General features: G+C 47.4%; 1 protein-coding gene across 1 annotated transcript in view; it reads left to right on the top strand.

The window, feature by feature from the left end:
* Positions 1-19,040, top strand: part of EEIG1 (estrogen-induced osteoclastogenesis regulator 1) — a 32,344-nt gene extending 13,304 nt beyond the window's left edge. The window contains exons 3-12 of the mRNA XM_088527954.1: positions 6,586-6,706; positions 7,030-7,059; positions 10,383-10,499; positions 10,967-11,013; positions 13,505-13,659; positions 14,781-14,885; positions 15,129-15,318; positions 15,503-15,624; positions 16,734-16,803; positions 17,686-19,040. Coding sequence (XP_088384080.1) covers positions 6,586-6,706; positions 7,030-7,059; positions 10,383-10,499; positions 10,967-11,013; positions 13,505-13,659; positions 14,781-14,885; positions 15,129-15,318; positions 15,503-15,624; positions 16,734-16,803; positions 17,686-17,731 — 1,003 coding nt within the window. The 3' untranslated portion in view covers positions 17,732-19,040. The remainder of the gene's footprint in view (positions 1-6,585; positions 6,707-7,029; positions 7,060-10,382; positions 10,500-10,966; positions 11,014-13,504; positions 13,660-14,780; positions 14,886-15,128; positions 15,319-15,502; positions 15,625-16,733; positions 16,804-17,685) is intronic.
* The last annotated feature ends 314 nt before the right edge of the window (positions 19,041-19,354 follow it).

The raw sequence follows: 19,354 nt of genomic DNA, 5'->3' as shown, positions 1-19,354 counted from the left end.
CCTCTGTGCCTGTGATGTTTTTGCTGCTGGCACACGGCCCTGGCCCCTGCCCAAAACGAACTTGTGTTGTGTAGATGTGGCGAGGAGTCCTTGGATGTGTGTTACTCCGCGTTGGGCTGTCTTCAGCACAGTGCGTAACAGCGAATGCTGCAATATATTGACTGTTACAGCCTCTGCTTGTCCTTGCTTTCCTGAGGCCTCAGCTTTTCATCTCCACTTCAAATGGCAGCGCAAGTTAGGAGCACGTCAGAGCAGACTGTCTCTTCCATGTGTGTTGGGTCTGCAAAGTGCCGTGTGTACAACAGCCAAGCCCGCTGGAATATTTTCCCTTCTCTACCCTTGCTCAGCCTTCCAAAACTCATCAGACTTGTTCTATAGCTGAACTCTTAAAGGTCCTTTATTTGGTGACTTTTTGGGGCACTTTTTTCCCCGCATTGTGCAGCTTGTGCTGTAGCATTCAGTCACCTTGTTGTTTTTTAGCAACTCGTGTTGTCCCTAGTAGTGTTTGTTACACCTCTGGCTAAGGTTTTAGACGCCCCGGCTGTGCTGGACCGCATGTCCCAGCTGTGCAGCGAGTTGGGGTATGTCCGATACAGCGCATCGCGGAGCTCTCGCCTATGGCGCATTCCCCATGAGCTGTGGCATTTTGCGGCTGTCACTTAGAAAAGACACGTGCCTGGACGCGTGTGACCGGAGTCCGGACATAGCTGAAGTGTTGCCTATCAAAGAAGCTGTTACCATGCGCCTGGGAGTGCTCGTGGTGGCCAGTTTGACCAGCTGCTTCCCTGGGAGGTGTCACAGTCACTTTCCTACTAGGTGTCAACTTCAATTTTAGGAGGGCTTCTAAACCATCCCTTGTATTGGTTTTATTTCCTGCTAACTTTGCATCTTGTTCTGCCCTCATCTGCTTTATCCTTCCTTGCTGCCTCCTTCCTTCCCACCTCAAAGGGCACGGAACAGCGCAGGGAGCGGGTGTGTGTCCGTGCCCTGCAGCGGGGTGGAACTGAGCAAACCTTGAGGAAGACCTTGGGAAGTGTCAGAGCTCACCTTGCGCCCCCCAGACACCCTGTCCTGCAAGTATTGCTTTCAGCACTTGGCGAACATCTCCGTATCTTGGCTCTGGTGCAAAAGAAGAGCTAGGCGGGTAGGTAGAAGCCCCTGTGGAGACGGGGATGTGACCCATGGGCTCGTCTGCCCTGGTTCATCTGTGTGGATTTGCTGGGGACACACGGGTGAATTTGGTGAGTAGGCGGTGGCTGCGCAGGCCTCGGTAGCAAACTCTTGCTCAAAACAGTTGCAGTGGAACAGCCAAATAAGACTTGTTTTGGATGACAAAGGCTTGCTTAGTTCTCTTGGTAACACAGTTTACATCATCTGTCCCTGAGCCATTTTTCCATCATAACTGCTCACGTCTGCTCCACAACAACCAGCACTTGTCAGCTGAAGAATACGGGGTTGTTTGCAGGGGGAGGGGGCACATGCAGCTATTTGGGTTGGCTCTTGTTCTAGTAAGTGATGTAAGCTCGGCCAAAACAGAGCAACTTTATTGTTCAGAATTAGTAGCTGTCCTTTCTCTCCCTCCTGGTCAGGAAGGACAGAGTCTCTCCATGCAGTTAACTTGCCGTCGAGCGCTTGTGCACACCTCCAGGTGCTAAACCAGCACGGGTTTCAGTGCATTGTGTTCACAGCTGCTTTTTACTAACGTGTGCAGTGTTCCCCAAGGGATGCGTGGCTCATTCCTGCTCATTCCATGGCTCATTCCTGCAATTTATTCCCACTGAATTTCCCAGTGCCCCGCAGTGGTTTTTACATCTTGTTTGCTTCCACTTTCTACCTGTGATGGGCACCTGCGAGCTGGACAACAGGTAAAGGCACCTCAGCAAAGGCCGGTGCTGGGGTAAGATAGTGTCACAGCCCTGTCTGCTGATAGTGCCTCTTTTTTTGCCCTCTTTCCTTCTTTTATCATGATTTCTTGCAAGGCAGCTGGATGGCAAAGCCTCAGTCCTGCACTTTCCTTTAATAATACCCATCCTGGAGTTAAGTGTTTTGTCCCAAGCTCACTGTTTAAGTGCACATACAGCTTTTGGATCATAACTCAAAACAACCAGTGGCCAGATGAATGCTGACATTCTCTTATATTTTTTTCATGTATCTTAATGTTTTCAATGCTTTATCGGTAGAGCTTGGGCCTCCGGTTTGTCGCAGGATCTGCTGTTCTTGTGGGCTGACATAAATGTTTAATGCAGCCATGCGAATGGTTATGTATTTTAGAAGACAGGTCCAAAACTGTTTTTTCTGGGGTTGTTTGTGGGCCTAGTTGAAAGTCTCTCCCACCTTCCACATTCATTATCCAACTGAGATGTTTCTCCGACGATGCCGCCCTCCCGAATGAAGCGGCAAGGAGAGCGCGGAGCCCCGTGTGCCGCGAGCGAGCAGCAGGATTAGCTCTGCTCCAGGGAGCTGACCCAGATCCGCATCTTGGGAAGCGGGGGGTGACACCGTGGATTTGGATAGCGCCCTCCCTTGCTGTGAACGAGGAGGAGGGAATGCGAGGGAGGCGCTCTTTGCATTTATTTATCTATATGCTATCCGTTTAGTCTAAGATTTTTCCCACATCTGCTTCAGTCAGACTGGGACACGTTGCTCTACTGAAATGTGTGGCATTAGAAAGCTATTTTTGGTAGTCTTTGTTTTGGCAGTAAATGTATGGCCTCTTTATGAAATCTTGTACTTCTAGATGGCTTACGTTATCACTGCTGCATAAAGCAAAAATGAAACATCTGCTTTTCTAAATGTTTCGGCAGGGCAAAAATGTCTCAGCGGCCTGGGTGTCCGTAAATAGAAGCTCTAATCTGTGTGGGCTTCTGATGTTTCACCGGCTAGGCTGGCCGTGGGGCAGAGGCCCACGCCGGTCAAGGACAGCGTGTGTTTTATACGTGGCCTTTTCCTAAAAGTGCTTCCTGCCTGTTTGCTTTAGCTACCTCACGGGCAGCCAAAAAGCTGACTAGGAACGTGAAAGTGCAGCTCTGTCCACAGCAGAAACGTCCCGGTTGGTAAATGCTCCCAAATCTGTCGCTTCCCCCCGCCATTTCCAGAGCCACCGTGCGAACAGCGGCTCCGAGCCTCGAGGTGCCCTGTGGCTTCCCCACAGGCCGAAATGACTCCAGGATCGGGATGGAAGGGTAGATAAACCAGCGGGTTGTAACCGTGGATGCTTCCCGTTGTGTGGGCCCACACCACGCTATGGTGAGACTCCTTCAAGGTGCTCCTGGGGCCTGGGCCTGCGTGAAGGGCAGGAGGACACAGCAGGTTGTCCCTTGTGGCTTGCAGGCAGTGCCTGGAGAACCAAGGGGTCTGAAGGCCCCCAAAAGCTTCCTGTGGAGTTCTTCTTGTCCCAAAGACTGGTGCAAGCTGGATGGGTTTATTTTGGGGTGGCATATTTTAGGCCTGGGAGAGTAATTACACAGCTTTGGAGAACTTTGGAAGGCGGCTCTTTAAAATAAACCTTTGGAAGCCCCATTGGGTTGGCACCTGGTGCAAGGCACTGGTCTCATCTATTTCTGGCTCCTCAAATGCAGAGTAAAACTTAAAATTAGACACTTCTGGTTTTAGGGTGATAGTTTCTGCTTCACTTTTTAGGCACCTTGTGATTAGGTGGGAAGGAAACGGCCCTCAGGGCGTCCCTGGCCACCCGGTTGTGCCTAGATGGTTTCTGCATGAGGGCTCCTAATTGTACATCAGAATTCTAGGGGTTTTTTTTCCAAGTTCTCAAATTATCAACCTAATAGTAGCTTGATGGGAGGTAGAGAGACACAGTCCACTGTATCCCCACATGCCATCTTTAGGAACCATGAAACTGATTTTTTTTATTTTTATTTTTTTAAGGGTTTCGCTTGAATCAGTAATGCTACTTCTTTGTCTAATGATATGGACCAGACCCCTAATTCTAAAAAAAAAAAAAAAAATTAAACTCCTTTTTTTTAAGTGTTGAAAGAAGAGGCTAAATGATTGTGAAACTTGTGACTGGAAAGTGCCTCTGAATTTCTCTTGTAACCTCCCTTCAGCCCCGTGCAGAACACAGGAAAGGCCCCAGGCTCCACGTGCACCTGCAGGCCGAGTTCTTGTTCGCAGCGGTCCGTGACGGTCCCCCTGCAAACCCTGCTCTTGTCCCCTGCCTAATGCACAGCAGAAGTGTTGGAGGGCAAGCAGGCTGTCTGCTCGCAGAGCTTATGCTAACAACAAATTAGCTATGAAGGAGCCCTTTATCACAAATCAGTGCTTCTTACCACATTTTGAAGTAATTAGCTTTCATTGGAGCGAACAGCAAAGCAGCAGATGCTTGATCATAGTTGCATTGTAATGCAAGGGAAATCATGAGTAAGAAAACTCATACACTGAAGCACTTCTTGCAGATCTAATGAACTAAGCAGCTGTGGGGAGACAGGAACATGTGATTTTTTTTTTTTTTCCTCAGGAGTGTGAGTTATAATGTGCTAAAGCTTAGTCACTTACATAGTATCTTGTGACAGGATTTAGAGCTCCTAAACGTGTTTGCGAAGCAGATTTGTAGCAATAGTCTATTGTACCCGTACGGACTCGAAGATCATTCCGCTTTCCAGGACTGAGTTGGAAGTTCCAGTGAATCTACACCAAATTTAGCATTAGCCTTACTGCAGAATAGCAGGTCCTCCTCAAAGGAAAGGGGACTCTAATGCCACTCAAATGTTTAGTATTTTTGCATCCCAGGCATGTTCCCTGCATTTCTGAGGCATGTTGCTGTTTATAGTCCTCTCTTCTGATTTGACAGATTCCTTTTTATCCAGCTCTGAAGTTTCCTTATGTTCCTGATGCCTACAACTGTGTCAAGCTTAAGGCATTTCATACCTGAAATATAACTTGACAAATTAGGCTGGGTTGGTGAATATTTTATTATAGGTAAAGCCTCTTCAATCCTTCTGGAAACGTCCCTCCTATCTGAAGGAGCTGCAGTGAGTTGAGTGGAGGAACAAGGACTGGACCTCAGCTTGAATTAACCCTGGGTATTTTTGGCACTTAGATGCCTAACTTTTTAGTGGCTTAGCCTTAGTCCTATCTGAAAGGAGTTTAAGTTTACTGCCTTGAGGCAGTTGCTGCCTTCTGTTTTCCCACGTTTTGGATGGGGATGATCAGCTCTTATCTGCACTGCAGAGGATTACCCTGTTTGGTTATCTGTTGGCCACCTTTTTCTTATTCTCTGCCACATTTACCTTAGCCAGCACATTGAACTCCCACAAAAACAGATGAGAGGGCTGGAAGGGGGAGACCTCCTGGCTTGATGCCTCCCTGGTATCTTGTGTCACGTTACAGTCGTCTCCAGTTTACAGCAAGGACTCTTGGGCTGTGCCTTGGTTTGTGCTTCTTCCTTCTCAGAGTGGAGCTGAAGCAATTTTACAAGGGATCTTTCTTCCCTCGCCGCCAGTGTCTGCAGCTGCCCCTCTGGGAAGTTTCCCTTTCCCTGCTAAAGCAAAGGGTTTATCTGGTGCCCTTGCCCCTTTGCCCCATGCCAGGAGACGAGATAAGAGTCATCTGCAGCCGGGCTCGCTGATAGCTGCGATAGGGCAGAGCGCTCCTCTCCCAGCCTCGTTCCTTGGAGATCTTAATTGGCTCAGGGCCGAGCTCGGAGCTATAAATGGATCAGATCGGGCTGCCCTTCCTCGCCTGCAGAGGATCAGGGGTTTCGAGAGCCTCGCGGAAGGTCCCCACACCTCCCCTCCACGCGTGCTTGGACCCTCCTTTGCAAGGCCAAGTTCAGCTCCCTTTGAGGGCTTTGCAGAAGCTCTGCCTGAAGCAGTTCCCGTGCTCAGCAGACCTCCCCCTTTTCCTTTGCTGTTTCACACTACGCTTGGTTCATATTTGGCTCAGAGGGGTGATGAGGGTAGACCGGTAAGAGGCTGCATAAGGGAAAAATCCCCTTCCCTCTGCCTGGGACAGTTTCTTTTACACTCACAATCTGAACCACGTGTGTGATTTGAAGCACAGTCTTCACGTGGCTTGATCCTTGTCTGCTTGGGCTGAAGAGTGTTTCCATGTGCATTTTTGTCCTCCTTGGAGCTGGCTGTTCCCACTGGCTGCCTCCCAGCACGATGACTGCCTCGAAAGGACACGCAGTCCAGGACAGATAGCGCCTTTGCCCTACAGAAGGCCCTACAAAACTGGCACGTTGCTGCAGGAAGATAAGCCTGAGAACTTTCAGCCCCATCACTAATGGAGTTTGGCTCTGTCCCTTCTGGACAAGGAATTGAGCTAAACCGGTTAAGCAGGAAAAGTGGAAGAGCTTGTAAGAGCTTTAAAGGTAAAGGCTGATGAGATGATTAGTCTATAGCCTGTAACCTAGATGGAATATTTATCTGCACTGGCTAGTGAGGCTGCTTGCTGCTGCCATAGCACCGTGTGGTGCAGCTTCAGGTGGTGTGGACCAAGTTAGGCTTGTGCAAAGAGGGATCTTTGCAGACCAGGTTGACAGTCATTTAAAAAAAAAAAAAAAAGTCTGGGATTGATTCGACTTGGTCCCTTTTCTGAAGGCTGTGTTTTCTTGATTTCCCGTAGAGAAGAAGTTCAGGAAAACTGCGTCCGCTGGAAAAAGAAATTCACCTTTGTGTGTAAAATGAGTGCCAACCCGGCCACAGGACTCCTGGACCCCTGCGTCTGCCGAGTGTCTGTCCGTAAGGTGAGCATCAAGCTGCTGCTTCTGCCAAACAGTACCACCAATATGTGTATTGGCATTAGTTCCAAATTCCTCTTTTGGTGGCAAAAATGTGCTAGGAAGGAAGGATTGTTTGGGCCAGGGTGTAACCTGAAAGGAGCGTTTGGAGCCTCCCTCCCCAGCAAAGACATTTATGGAGGGTGAGAGGAACTGGTTGGGAGTACCCTTGAGAGACAGAAGTTTGTGAAATCTTGAGAGCAAATTCCAGTATTGATTAATGACTTTCCCTCTGTTTCCCCAGCACATATAATAGCTGCTTTTCCTGTTTGTTTTGTCTCCCATTATAGGAGCTGAAGGGCGGAAAAACCTACTCCAAGGTAAGAGCAAAGAAAGGGCAACTGTGGCAGAGTGGCAATCAGTCTTGTGTTCTGTCAGTGCTTTATGTCTGGTAGAAACCAGTGGGTGGATGGTCAGAAAGCAGCACAATTGCTGTGCGAAACAGCCTGGAGAAACAGTTTTCAATGTAGGCCTGAGTTAAATGATTTCCCCAAAATATTGACTTGCTGGGATAGGATCCAGATTGCACTGATGTGGATTTGAGAAGTGGGCTGGGGAGATGATCTGTGTGTCCTCAGACTTTGGGGAAGTTCTGAGTCAGATGTGAACTCTCTGGCTTGTGGCCACCCTTAGCCAATAAAGAAATCCTGACTCCAGTTCTCTTCTCTGGAACACAGAAACCAGCTTTGGTAGGTACCTCACTGCACTGCGAGCACAAGCAGAAGCTTGTTGCAGAAATCGTTGCCTTCCAAAGCACAGGGGACCTCAAGGCTTATGCTTTTCTTCCCCCATTTTCTTGTTCACGCTGTGGGAGAAACAATGAGTTGGATGCCACCCTCTTTCCTCTCTGCTGGAACAAGAGACAGTGTTAAAACTAAGCTAGTGCAGAGCTTGAGGTCATGTTTGAAAATGAGTTGCTGATGCTGGTTTCTAATAAACAGGAGTCCGGGTCACGCACAGCCTTGTAAGAATTCCTTCTAATCAATATCCTTCCCGAGGCTGGGGATGTAATGGGTTTGCGGGGTGACCTGCCCTCGCTCGTGGCACTGTTGTGCTGTCTGGGATGAGGGCGGTGTTGCCCACACTGTTCTTTTTCTGTGGCTAATTAGGACACTGGTCTCTGGGGCCATTAGCTTCTCTTTCACTAGCTTCGCACTGGGCGGGGGTAATTCCTCCTTCTGCAGAGCTGCCAGCCCAGTGAGGGAGCAGCAGAGAAGAGGAAAAGTCCCTGAGAGACGGAGTAAATGCACTAGGCTGATCCCACTCTAACGTCTATCCTGAAGCTTCCTGCAATATTTAAAAATGCAGAATGCAAGGAAGCCTGCAGGCACATCTTCACGGTGGGGTTAACCTGGGCTGTTACTCAGGAAATGCTCCAATCTACTTCCCTTTTGCTCAGTCTCTAGTTGAGTTTAGGGGCATTTTTAAAAAGAGTTCTAGTTGCTCAAAACCAGAATTAGAGGCCAAAACCCAAGCAGCTGTCTTCTCCTGGGCTGCTGTGTTGCTCAGTCTCTTGCTTAGAGGTGGGACACCTCGCTTGGGTGTGATGGTCCTTCAGGGGCTTTCACGGCTCCTTCTGGACAGGTGTGTTCTTGAATTCAACAGAAAAGCACCCGAGCTTTTCAGCAGTTCAGAGACCAGAGATGTCATCCCAGAGGGTGTTGCAGTCTTTGGCATCTGGACCAGGCTCGACCAAATTCTTTTCCAGGCCTGTCTTGGTGGCAGAATTGAGTTACTTGGTATTCCTAACGTTTCTAGCAGAAGTTGACGCTGGGCGTTTGTGCAGGAGTAACTTCAACATGGATCTGTCTTCCCATTCCTGAGCAATGAGTCCTCACCTTCTTAAGCTGTTCTCATTCAATTGAAATCACCTCTAATTATGGTGATAGATGTAAATGAAAATGCTACTTGGGAATGGCCTATCTGATATCCCCCTCTAGCAGGGATTAAGAGCAATTTGACTGTTTGTGTTCAAGGTGACCCTATCCAGAAGTTAAATTTCCATAGACTCACCTTTCAGTTTGACGTTAATGTCACTTCAGTGTCAGGGGTCATAGAGCGGGAGCCAACAGGAAGAACTGATAAAGCACAAACTCTTTCCCTGAGCCGGAAGAAAACACCATCAGCTGGCTGGAAAACTGAGGAAACTATTCAGAAAGGTTAAATCTGAAAACATCCTTTTGTAAAGGGATCCTTCCTCCATCTACTGGGAGTCTGCTTCCTGCAAAAGCTTCTGACCTCAGCATGCCGTGTAGGACGTCGCAGCGCTCTCCCACACTGTCTTCTGCCCTCCGTCTCCTTACGGAGGGCCTTGGAGTGTGTTAGCACTTTCGTGGAGGAAGTGGCAGCTGGATCTGGGCCACTTCTGTGCCGTGTTCTCTGCCGCGGAGTCACATCATGTAACCCTGATACGCTGAAGGGCTGTGCGTTGCGGTCCCTCTGTGGCTCTCCCCTGTGCTGTTCTTCTTTGGAAGGTGATAAATCACTGTTCTTCCTCTATCAGTGAATATTCAGCAAGCAGTGTGGCCTTTGGCTAGAAAAGTTGCTATGAAATTGTGGAACAGCAAAGACTGGAAAACAGTTGAGGTAAGGGAATTCGGAAGTAGGGAGAAGAGGATGAAGATAGGGGCTTTTGTTGGGTTTTTTTTTCTTTCTTTCCTTCCTTTTTCTGTTGAAGAAATGTTCCTTCTTCCCCCACTTATTTTATTTGCCATCAGCATTTGTTTCCCTCTCACAATGGGGCAGCAGGAGCTGGAGGTATCTGGATCTTGCTGCTCCCACCGCCTGAATCATTTATCTAGTGCAGGCATGTCCTGGGTATGGTTTAGACTTTTGCTTGGAACAATGGGAGCCAGAGTTCATCCGTGAGCCTGTGGTTTGTGTTATTCCCTGCCAGCCTGCGCAGTTGACAAAGCACCACATGTCCTTAGGCCTGAACTGCTCTTCACTGTGCTCCTCCTTACTGCTGAGGCCTCACTACCCTCTTTGGACTTGCCTGTTGTCTTTGACTTTCTCTCCTGTTCCCTACTTGCTTCATCGCGCATTTTCATGTACCCGGTTCCTTTCTTTTGTTAGATCTGTCTCTCAAGTGGGCCACTTACAAGGATTTCGCACCCTCCTGCAAGACTCTTGGGTTTCACACCTGCACTGGCTCCCAGCTTGTCGTCCTGCACATCTCCAGTTTGCTTCCCAGGACAGTGTGCCTCTCAGCTGTAGCGTTATCCTTTCGTCTCCTGCTTCACATGCTCGGCTGCGTTCTGGGCCGGCCCAATACAAAGAGTGCCTTGTGTTTGCGTATGTGATTCTGTTTTTTCCACATCGTTGACCTAGTGCCTTCCATGTCCTTGGTTATGCAACGGCTGCAGGCCGCTTAACGCTGTCCTGGCCAGAGCTGCAGCTGCATTTCCTTCCTCCGCACGGGGCTTCCTGCAGGCTCCGGGTGTTCACCTGCCTCGGGATTAAGTGTGGTCTTTCCCATCCTCAAGCATAATGGATCCTTGTAACCACAACCCCGTGGCAGCCTGCACTGGTTCGTGCTTCTGCCTGCCCTCACAGATGCACCGTTTTCCTTTCATCTATGGGACACACTGTATTTCTCCACTGAGTCATTTTTTTCCCCTCTCCATTGTTTTCTTGGCCACAGCTGGGCTTTGCTGATCTAAATCTGGCAGAATTTGCGGGCTCTGGATCCACCGTCCGTTGCTGCTTGCTGGAAGGATATGATACGAAGAACACCCGACAGGACAACTCCATCCTAAAGGTACAGCAGTCGGTACTGCGCCAGCGGGAAGCCGACTGTTGAGCTCAGATCACTGCCAGAAAGCAATGCTAGACCTGAGAGAAAATCCTGTTATGTATCTTAGCCACAAACCAGCTTGATTTCATGCTGCTACTCTGATTTGGGAAGTTTCCCATTATCAGAGTCGCACTGATATTTTTATGCATTTGGCCACGGGATGACACTCAATAACAGCATTTCATCCAAGAAAGCACAAAGGGGGAAAAAAGTCTGAATTCTGTTGTTAGGGTTGCCAGGGTGGTGTCCCATGGAGCTGCTGCAATGGAGAGTGCTTGGGGCAGGGAGGAAAGTATCTTGCTAAATCCCCAAAGCTGCTTTTTTTGGAGAAGAACCAGATCTGCTTAATCTCTCCATGTAGACCTTGATCTCCTGGCCACGATGAGCCCGTTGCATTGCGGTTAATGACCTGCCTTGTCCCCTCTCTCCAGGTCACGATCGGGATGTCCCTGCTCTCAGGAGATCCCTGCTTCAAAACGTGAGTTTCTGGGTGCTCATCACATTCTAGGGAGACAGAGACATGTGGTTCCTGTGCAGTTCTTTGTTGGGGACTAATTTCTGGGTAGCAGGAGATGTTCCTGGGATTCAGAAGCACCAGAGAAGGACTGAAACTGGTGAGACTGATGAATAAACCAGAACAGCGCAGCCAGACTGTGCAGTTGGTTTGTCTGTGCTCTCTGCTCCTCTTTACCTAGTTTTAAAGGGAAGTGTCCGGGGTTTGGAAGAGTCCTGGCACTGAATGTCATAATCGACAGTAACATCTGTGGGTCGCAGATGTTGAATCAAAGCTATGAAAAAGATACTTCAACACCAAAACACATTGATTTTCTTTTCCTTCTATAGGGACCTTTGCTCACAGAGTATATTAATTAGCAATCAACAACTATTAAAGAATCATGTAAATTTATTTTAAAACATTACTGTAAGAAAGAATAAATGTAGTTAAGCTATGAAGGAGTTTTATTGATATAGGAATTGTTAGAGAATAAGCTAAAAAATAACAAACTGTGCCTTTATACTGCAGTATAAAGTAGCAAGATTTTGCAATCCAAGCCAGTCTGGCAGTATGCTATAGATTGTGGACAGTATACAGCAGGATTGCCATGTACAGATATAAATATTTTGCACTGATTCCAAACAGTATAAAAGAAGAAAGCTTTACCTTAAGGTCATCTCTTGTAGCAGCAGTATTCTGTACTAAAAGTTCTAATTTTAGGAGCTAGTTTAAAGTGCATAAATTAACTTGCATTCTTGTTATAAAATGCTATTTAATTCTTATTCAATTTGTTTTGTGAATGACTTTCCATAGTGCTGCAGCACTTGGAGACTTTCAAAGCCTAAATGCAGTGTCATCTAATTGTGAAAAATTTCTGCTTCAGAAGGAAGTTTAATAAGAAAGGTTTGAATATCTTAAACCGTAAGTTGGTTACATTAGCAGATGTTTTAAATCTAGGTTATTAGGATGTCCAACAATAAATAATAAATACCTGTTGCATTTTCACTATGAAAGAAAACTCCATGCTTGAAATGCCTGAAAGCTACATGGCATTGAATATAAATAGCAATTTAATATACACGGGGCTAGCCTGAAAGTCAAACCACTTTATTTTTTTGTAGTCCTGCCCATTCTTCCTTTGTATATGGTTGGCATGCAAAAGTCTAGAAGCTGCAGCTATGCACATAGAATAGCCCTTAATCAGTAGAGCTTTGGAGAAACGGCTCTCATTAGAGCATTAGGCAGGAATTAAACTGCTGGAAAGTCAGTCCAGATTGAGCTCCCTGAGCACTTCCTAATGACCCTTCTCCTCCTGGGTGTCGTAGCGGAGCGAGGAGCCGTCTGTTTGCCTGACCTGACAGCCACGCGGGCTCCTCTGGCAGCTGCTGCTGCTGGAGCAGTTTGTTTAAGACTAAATGCCGTATTAACCTGTGAAGCAAAGCCCCCAAAGTACCCAGGTGTAAATAAATCACTGATAACATGATTAGGGAACTCTTTCCCCCGGGGAAGGCGCGCTGTGGCTTTCCTGAAACCTTCACAGCAGTTTTGCTGCCCATATGAAATGTTTTTTCAGTGCTGCACTCTTTCCCCACAAATACTGAAAGATTCTCTAATATCATTCACCCCAGAGCGCCAACTGAGACAAATAAAATATTTTCTTTCTCAGTCCTCACTTTAAAAGCATAGTATAATCAGTTAGTTACAGTGCAGCCTTCAGGCTTTAGGAAAGTTAGGGTTCCAACAGGAATATTAACTTTGCCACGCTGCACATGCCATGGCTTCTACCCAAAAACCGTTCTGGAGGAAAGGAGGGAGTTCCAGGCACTTGCAGTTCTGTCCTGGAGTCAACATTTGCAAAAGGATGTTGAGAGCAGGCAGAATAAGCAGAAAAAAATAATTTTGACAGCTGGCAAAATACTTTAGTCTCACCGAAAAGGGGGGTTTAATCTCCAGCTGGAAAGCGGAAAGGTTATTTGAACATTTTAAAAGTACTTACGGGTAGATTGGACTTTTTTGATTTAAGTTAGAAAGGTGGAACGAAACGGTGCTGGAATTTATAGCCAGACAGAAGCAAATTGGCCGCTGGAGTCTGTGCTGGGGCAGAGCAGCTCTTGATTTCTTTTTCTTGAGGATTCTGCAGCCTAAAAGGCTAAGAGCCTGTGCCCTTATATAAATGATTGGAGGTCCCTTTTTGCCTTAATTTACCCTGGGGACATGCTCTTTCTCTTGATCAAAGTTCATAAATCAGTCATCCACATGAATTATGAAGTAGAGAAGATCCAAGCCTTGCGTGTAGGGAAGCAACAGCAAATTTCAGGTTGTGTTGCTAGGTGCAAAACCCTGCCAGCTTCCCCGCTGCTTCAGGAAGGGCAGGGGGGACCCTTTTTATAGGCTGCAGGGGAAAGTGCCAGTGTGGTTGGTGATTCCTAGTCCCCGCCTAACAGTTTGTAACATTCTTCACTTCTGATTACAGGCCTCCTTCCACCGCTAAATCCATCACCATCCCGGGCCAGGACTCCTCCCTGCAGCTGACCTGTAAGGGTGAGGGCACCACGAGCAGCAACAGCAGCTCGGCCACCATCGGTTCTCTCCGCCAGAGCAAGCCAAGACCCACCATTCTCAGCTCGGGTATGTCCTGGAGGCTCACGCAGGGTTTGCCTGTGCCTGGGCTCCGTTTGATTTTTCTGCGACAACTGCAAGCACAAATTAATTTTCCATGTTTTCTCCACTCCTGTACTCACCCCTTTACTCATTAATAAAAGTTAAAGAACCCAAAAGCACGTAATAAATGTAATTGTGGAGAGGAAGCATGAATTTTGCAGCACACATACTTCTGTTACTGGAGATAAAGCAGTTTGTTCTTATTGCTGAAGATTTAATAATTCATGTTTTGCACTCATCCCTGCTTTCCCTTGTGTTTAGTGACACTTAACATTGTTCTCCACTCAGCTATTCTGTTGCTCAGGCTTATCTTCTAGAAAAGTTCCTCTGCAGATTTTAGTGGTTGGTTTGAGAGCTAATGGCCTTGTTCCAGCTGCTGATGCAGAGTCCTTTGGCTTCTGCATGAGCCCATTTTCAAGGGCACTGAATCTTCCCATAGCTGTTTTTTTTTTCCTCAGCACAGTCCAAATGTGCAAGCAGATAGACACACACTACACCAAAATAACTGTAATCATGTCACCTCTGTGGCCTAGCACAGCGTGCAAGTGTCCCTAGCAAACCTGGCTGATGTGTTACGCTCGTGTAGTTGCAGATGACCCTTCTGAAAGGGAGCAGGGGCAGGGGCAACGCTCAAGTCTGGGCACCAAATTCAAGTGCGACTTAAATGGCTTGGAGTCTCTCTCAAGTCATAGAAGGGGAAATGTTATAGCAGGAGAAGCACCAAAATGGCAAGGGTAATAACTTATTGCCAGTGGCCTTTCTGTTTCTTTTTTTATTTTTTATTTATTTATTTATTTATTCCTAGCTTAAGGTTTTTAACTATAGCTTCAACCATGACCTATCTTTCTGGATTCTAGACCTTGTAAATTCAGGCACTGCATACTAAAGCTAGTGCTAAGCTTGACAGAGAAGCTTGTTGCTGTCCTTCATACTCCACCACAGCCACCTCTAAGCTCTATGCTAGCCTGTACAGCAAGGCTTGCCCTTTCCTCAACCTAGTGTCCTAAGATAAGCCTTTAACCTGGGGCAGGGAACAATGTGCTGACTTGGTTGTGGTGTAACTGAAATGTCCTGTTGTTTCTTGGCAGGTGTCCCAGAAGAACCAGACCAGAATCTGTCCAGTCCAGAGGAAGTCTTCCACTCAGGGCACTCGCGAAACTCTAGCTACGCCAGCCAGCAGTCCAAAATCTCTGGTAATGATTGATCAAGAGGCTCTACCAGCATCAGCCTCGTTCTTTTTACTATCCTGCAACAAGCTGTTTCGAGTGATTCGCAGGCGCGTCTCGCTCAGCTCTGCAGTCTGACTTTGCAGTTTCTGCTTACGTAGCTATATGGGAGTTCCTAGATCTATGCACAAACCTCAGTCTATGGGAGCAGAAATGCTGGCCTGAAGCTGACCGGTGCAGATGTGTTTTGTAATCGCTCTGTATCCGCAGGTTACAGCACGGAGCACTCCCGTTCTTCCAGTATGTCCGACCTGACCCATCGCCGGAACACGTCCACCAGCAGCAGCGCATCTGGGGGGCTCAGCATGACAGTGGAGTGTCCGGAGGGAGAGCGGGATCACAAACTAGAGAAGCCCCCTCGGCCCCCGAGGCCGGCCCTGCTCATGGATAGACCTTCCCGGTACGTACCTGGAGCAAAGCCTCTGGGAAGGCAACACTGAAAGTCCAAAAGCTTCTTTGTCCTCAAGCAGCAGTAAATTTGAGGAAGTCAATGGAAAGAATGCTTTTGCAAAGGGAAGCAGGAGAGCATCTTAAAGTCTGCTCTGAAAATTTGCTCAGCTTTTCCCTTTATTTTTTTCTCCCAGAAGGAAAAAGGATTCAGTGGAGAGTCACCCAACCAGAGTGGATGACACCAGGATCGATGCTGATGATATAGTGGAGAAAATAATGCAGAGTCAGGACTTCACAGATGTCAGCAATACTGAAGGTGAGGAGATGAGTTCCAAAGGGAAGTTCTGGCTGTTCCTGTAGTAAAACTGCAAAGCTTTTACATCTGTGATTTGCCAGATGCTCCCTCCCCTTTTGACAATAACTTGCTTTCAGCGCTTGCTAGATGTTTCCACATTTGGTAAAACTGTGGATCTGAGAGCTGCACATCCATTTGTAAACAGCATTTGCTGAGGTGGAATGCTGACTTAAATATACAGGGTGGTGGGAAAGGGGATCCTGGTTCTTCAGGGCAGTAGAAATGAGTTGCATCAGTTCTCTGCACTGCTGTTATAGCCTTTGTCCAGGGTCAGCCCAAAAGTATTTTAAAGGAGGGGAGCTACAACCAAAGGGGAAGCAGCACATGTCTTAGCAAAAAAGAAGGGAAGAAAGATGGATTGCAACACGGCTTGTGATCAGGATTCTCCGAAAGAGCATGAGACAGAGGGGTTCTCCCTTGCAGTCACAGCATCTATTAAGAGAATTAAAAGTAATAATGACTGACGGGTTTAGGCTAGAAATCAATCTAATCATTGTTTTTATCTAGCTGTGGTTTTAGATAGGCTTTAAACCTTTGCTATTGGTACTTTTGTAGTTTCCCGTTAGTCACCTTAAGTCATTGACATGAGAAACCTCTTTTTAATGCAGGGACTTACACCCCACTTAGTGTGGGTGAAAACTACACTGAATATAACCACTTTTTTAATTATCAGCAGAAAAGGCTGGATTTCTTCTCCAATTATGACTATAACTAGAGATGGGGCCCCACGTCATATGTCTAGATGTGTTTAAACTGGCCAAGAGCTTAAATCAATGTAATGTCTTAAAGGAAGCAGCTGTAGAATATGAGTGAATTCATTTCTGTGAGTTTACTCTTCCAAAGCTTAATGTTGTGGTTGATTTATACATGAGGATCCTTTTTACAGCAAGAAGAGGAGTTCCCAGGGGCACTGTTACTGTGGGAACACCACTAAGTGTGCCCATACATTTGCAGAAATGGACTTATTCCCTTGCTGAATGTTGTGTAATGCATGGGGGGGCATGCCAGGTTTGTCAGCAGTTCTGGATTTTGATATTTCTTGCTTTTTTTTTTTTTTTTCGTATCTGCAGACAGTAACCTGAGGCTGTTTGTGAGCAGAGATGGCACAACTACACTGAGTGGTATTCAGTTGGGAAACAGGTAGGTTTCCTGAAAAGCTGGCAGGCAGAGGGACTGCAGAGGTTATTAGTGAGCTCTTTGTATCCAGGAAACTTGCACGTTTGCTACAGGAGAGATTTCTAAATGTCCTGTGGTTTTATTCCCACATTAATATCCCAGGATCCCTCTGGTGACAGGCTACAGCTGCCCGGGGGTTTGTGTGCAGTTCCCAGTGGAAGCTCAGAAGGATAATTCAATCTTAACTGTTAGATCCAAGCTGTTAGATCCAAGAAATGAGAATAAGGGGTAAAAGGACAAAATGGTAGCGGTTTGTCCCTGTTTGTGTCTGTACCCAGTTGAAGGCAGGAATTGAAGGCTCTGCCTCCTGCTGGACTGCAGCAAAAATGCACGTCTGGTTTATGGGTCCTTCTTGTTTCCTCCTCACGTCTGTCGAGGGCTGGTTCTCTCACGAAAGACTTCCAAGAGAACTTGATCAGACAAATAAAACTGTGTCTTGCCACAATAACTTTTAGTGCAGTGTCTTGGCTAGTTGCTAAGCTTTATAGCACCTTTTGAGGTAAAAAAGGCAACATGGTAAATGCAAAGATGTGCCAACTGCAGTAGCAAAGCTGGGAACTGAGCCTTTTCTGGCTCTTTTCCCCTCAGCCCCTTTCCTCTCCCTTTTAGAAGGATTTGTGTTACGCCCAACTCTTTCAAATGCTCTAGTGTTAGCTTGCCACGTAGCTGTCTGTTTTGTGTTATGCAGGTTGACTTCTTGCCAGACTGACAAGTTATTTTCAGGATTTTCTGTGGGGTTAGAGGAGAGTGTTCCTAAGTGGAGAGCTCTGAAGCAGAACTTGTTTGCTATAAGCAACTGAGGAAAACAACCTAGTTTTCTCATCATCTTCCCCTCTACCTCCTCAGGGTCTCATCTGGAGTTTATGAGCCAGTGGTGATTGAAACCCACTAAATGTGAAGAACAGGGTAGAGCTGCTGGAAACGGACCCCCTACCCAGTCCGCTGCCACATGGATGCCAATCTTTACCTCTCTTCATGCAGCATTCCAGAAGGGATTTCTCCACACCCCTCCCCGTACGTTTGCACTGCAGAACTGCTCCGAGACCACTCCAAACCATGCACTTTCCCTGTGTTGGCATTACCTTCCTCCACTTCCCAGTTCTTCCAGTGCCTGCCCTCCCCCTGTTCCCGATGAGATTCAAGGTGTCTGTTGGGGTTATCCTTACTCAGAGAGGGTTTTGCTCTTTTTGCAGTCCCTCACTCTGCACGTTCATTCACAACGGGGGTCTTCTCAGCTTCTGTGTCCCCCAACTGTTGGGTTAAACCACTGTGAACTCTTGAAACCACTGTGGGAGGAGGGAATCATTCTAACCAAACCGAGAGCTGCTGTTTGGTGACATGGCGAGATAGCTCCTTGCAGGGTGCTTTATTCCACTGACCCTGCAAGGGAACGTCACCTTCCAAGGCAACGGTTTTACTGACAAAGTGTGCTGTGGCGTGCACTTCACCTACCCCTCAAATCCCAAACATCATCTTCTCATAGGAAATATCTCCCAAAAGTGCATTTCCGAAAACTGCCGCAATCCATATGGGAGTTGATGAATGGTTAAATGCTAGTGCTTGTTATACCACTAACTGTATTACCCCCTCTCACTGCTGGGCATGGGAGGGTAGGGTTCATCTGTTAGCATTAGCAGGAGCACTTTAGAGGTTCCAGACTTTACCTGGAGGAGGCCTGTGCTTGATCCAGGAGTATAATCCATATTCCCTGGACTGCCTCAGCGAATAGTCGCCATTGAGGCTTGGGATATGAAGCCTCCTTTTTGGCTCAGGAAAGGAGCTGCCTTTCTTGGACCGTGAAAAGAGTCTTGTTATCTGATAACCCTCTCCTGGGCCGGAGCAGGGTGCAGCTGACTGTAGTGGTGTCTCGTGGTGGTGATGAACGGGTGTCTCTCTTGGCCTGGCCAGAAAGGGAATTGCTGGTGATTGACCTTTCCTGCCCCGTCAGCAGGGACCTCTGCCTGAGCTGGGGCTTCCACCAGGGGGAAGCTCTGAGTGGGGCAAGATGAAGCCTCTGTCTTTGTCTCCAAAGGTAGGAGGGACATTTCCTGCCACGTTCACCACAGCAGCTGCTCTTACCCACTCTGTGGCAAGTGAACTTTTCTGATAAGGCTTCATACTGTTTTTCTGGTTGGTCTTTCAATTGCTCTTCTTTCGTTTGATTTCTGCAGTTGTCTGACACTTCAGCTGCCTCTTTTCCTTGCAGCGGTGGCGGAGACGTCAGTCTTTCAGCTCCCAATGATAGATTCTCCTGGCAGCTGAACTGCAAGCGAGGATCTATGCAGACTCCAGCCGTGGGCTGGCAGCAGGCTGCGCTTGCAGCTCTTCCTGTACAGAGCCTTTCAGCCCGTAAGCTATTTCTGTGTAGTCCCCTTTCCTTTTTTGCCGTTGTAGCGTGGTAGCGCTCAGCAGCCGTGCGCATTGAGCAGTGAGTGCCCTTCTCAACACACGCGCGCGTGCCCTTGTCCCGTTTGGTAAGCAAAGACTTAGATCACGTTGTTGTTCACATTCTAGT

Source organism: Tinamus guttatus, unplaced genomic scaffold (genome assembly GCF_059628265.1).
Source record: "Tinamus guttatus ecotype Peru unplaced genomic scaffold, ASM5962826v1 Tinamus_guttatus_pri_ptg000297l, whole genome shotgun sequence".
NCBI lineage: Eukaryota > Metazoa > Chordata > Aves > Tinamiformes > Tinamidae > Tinamus > Tinamus guttatus.
The sequence above is the reverse complement of the archived record's forward strand: the minus strand, read 5'-3'. Positions and strand labels throughout refer to the sequence as shown.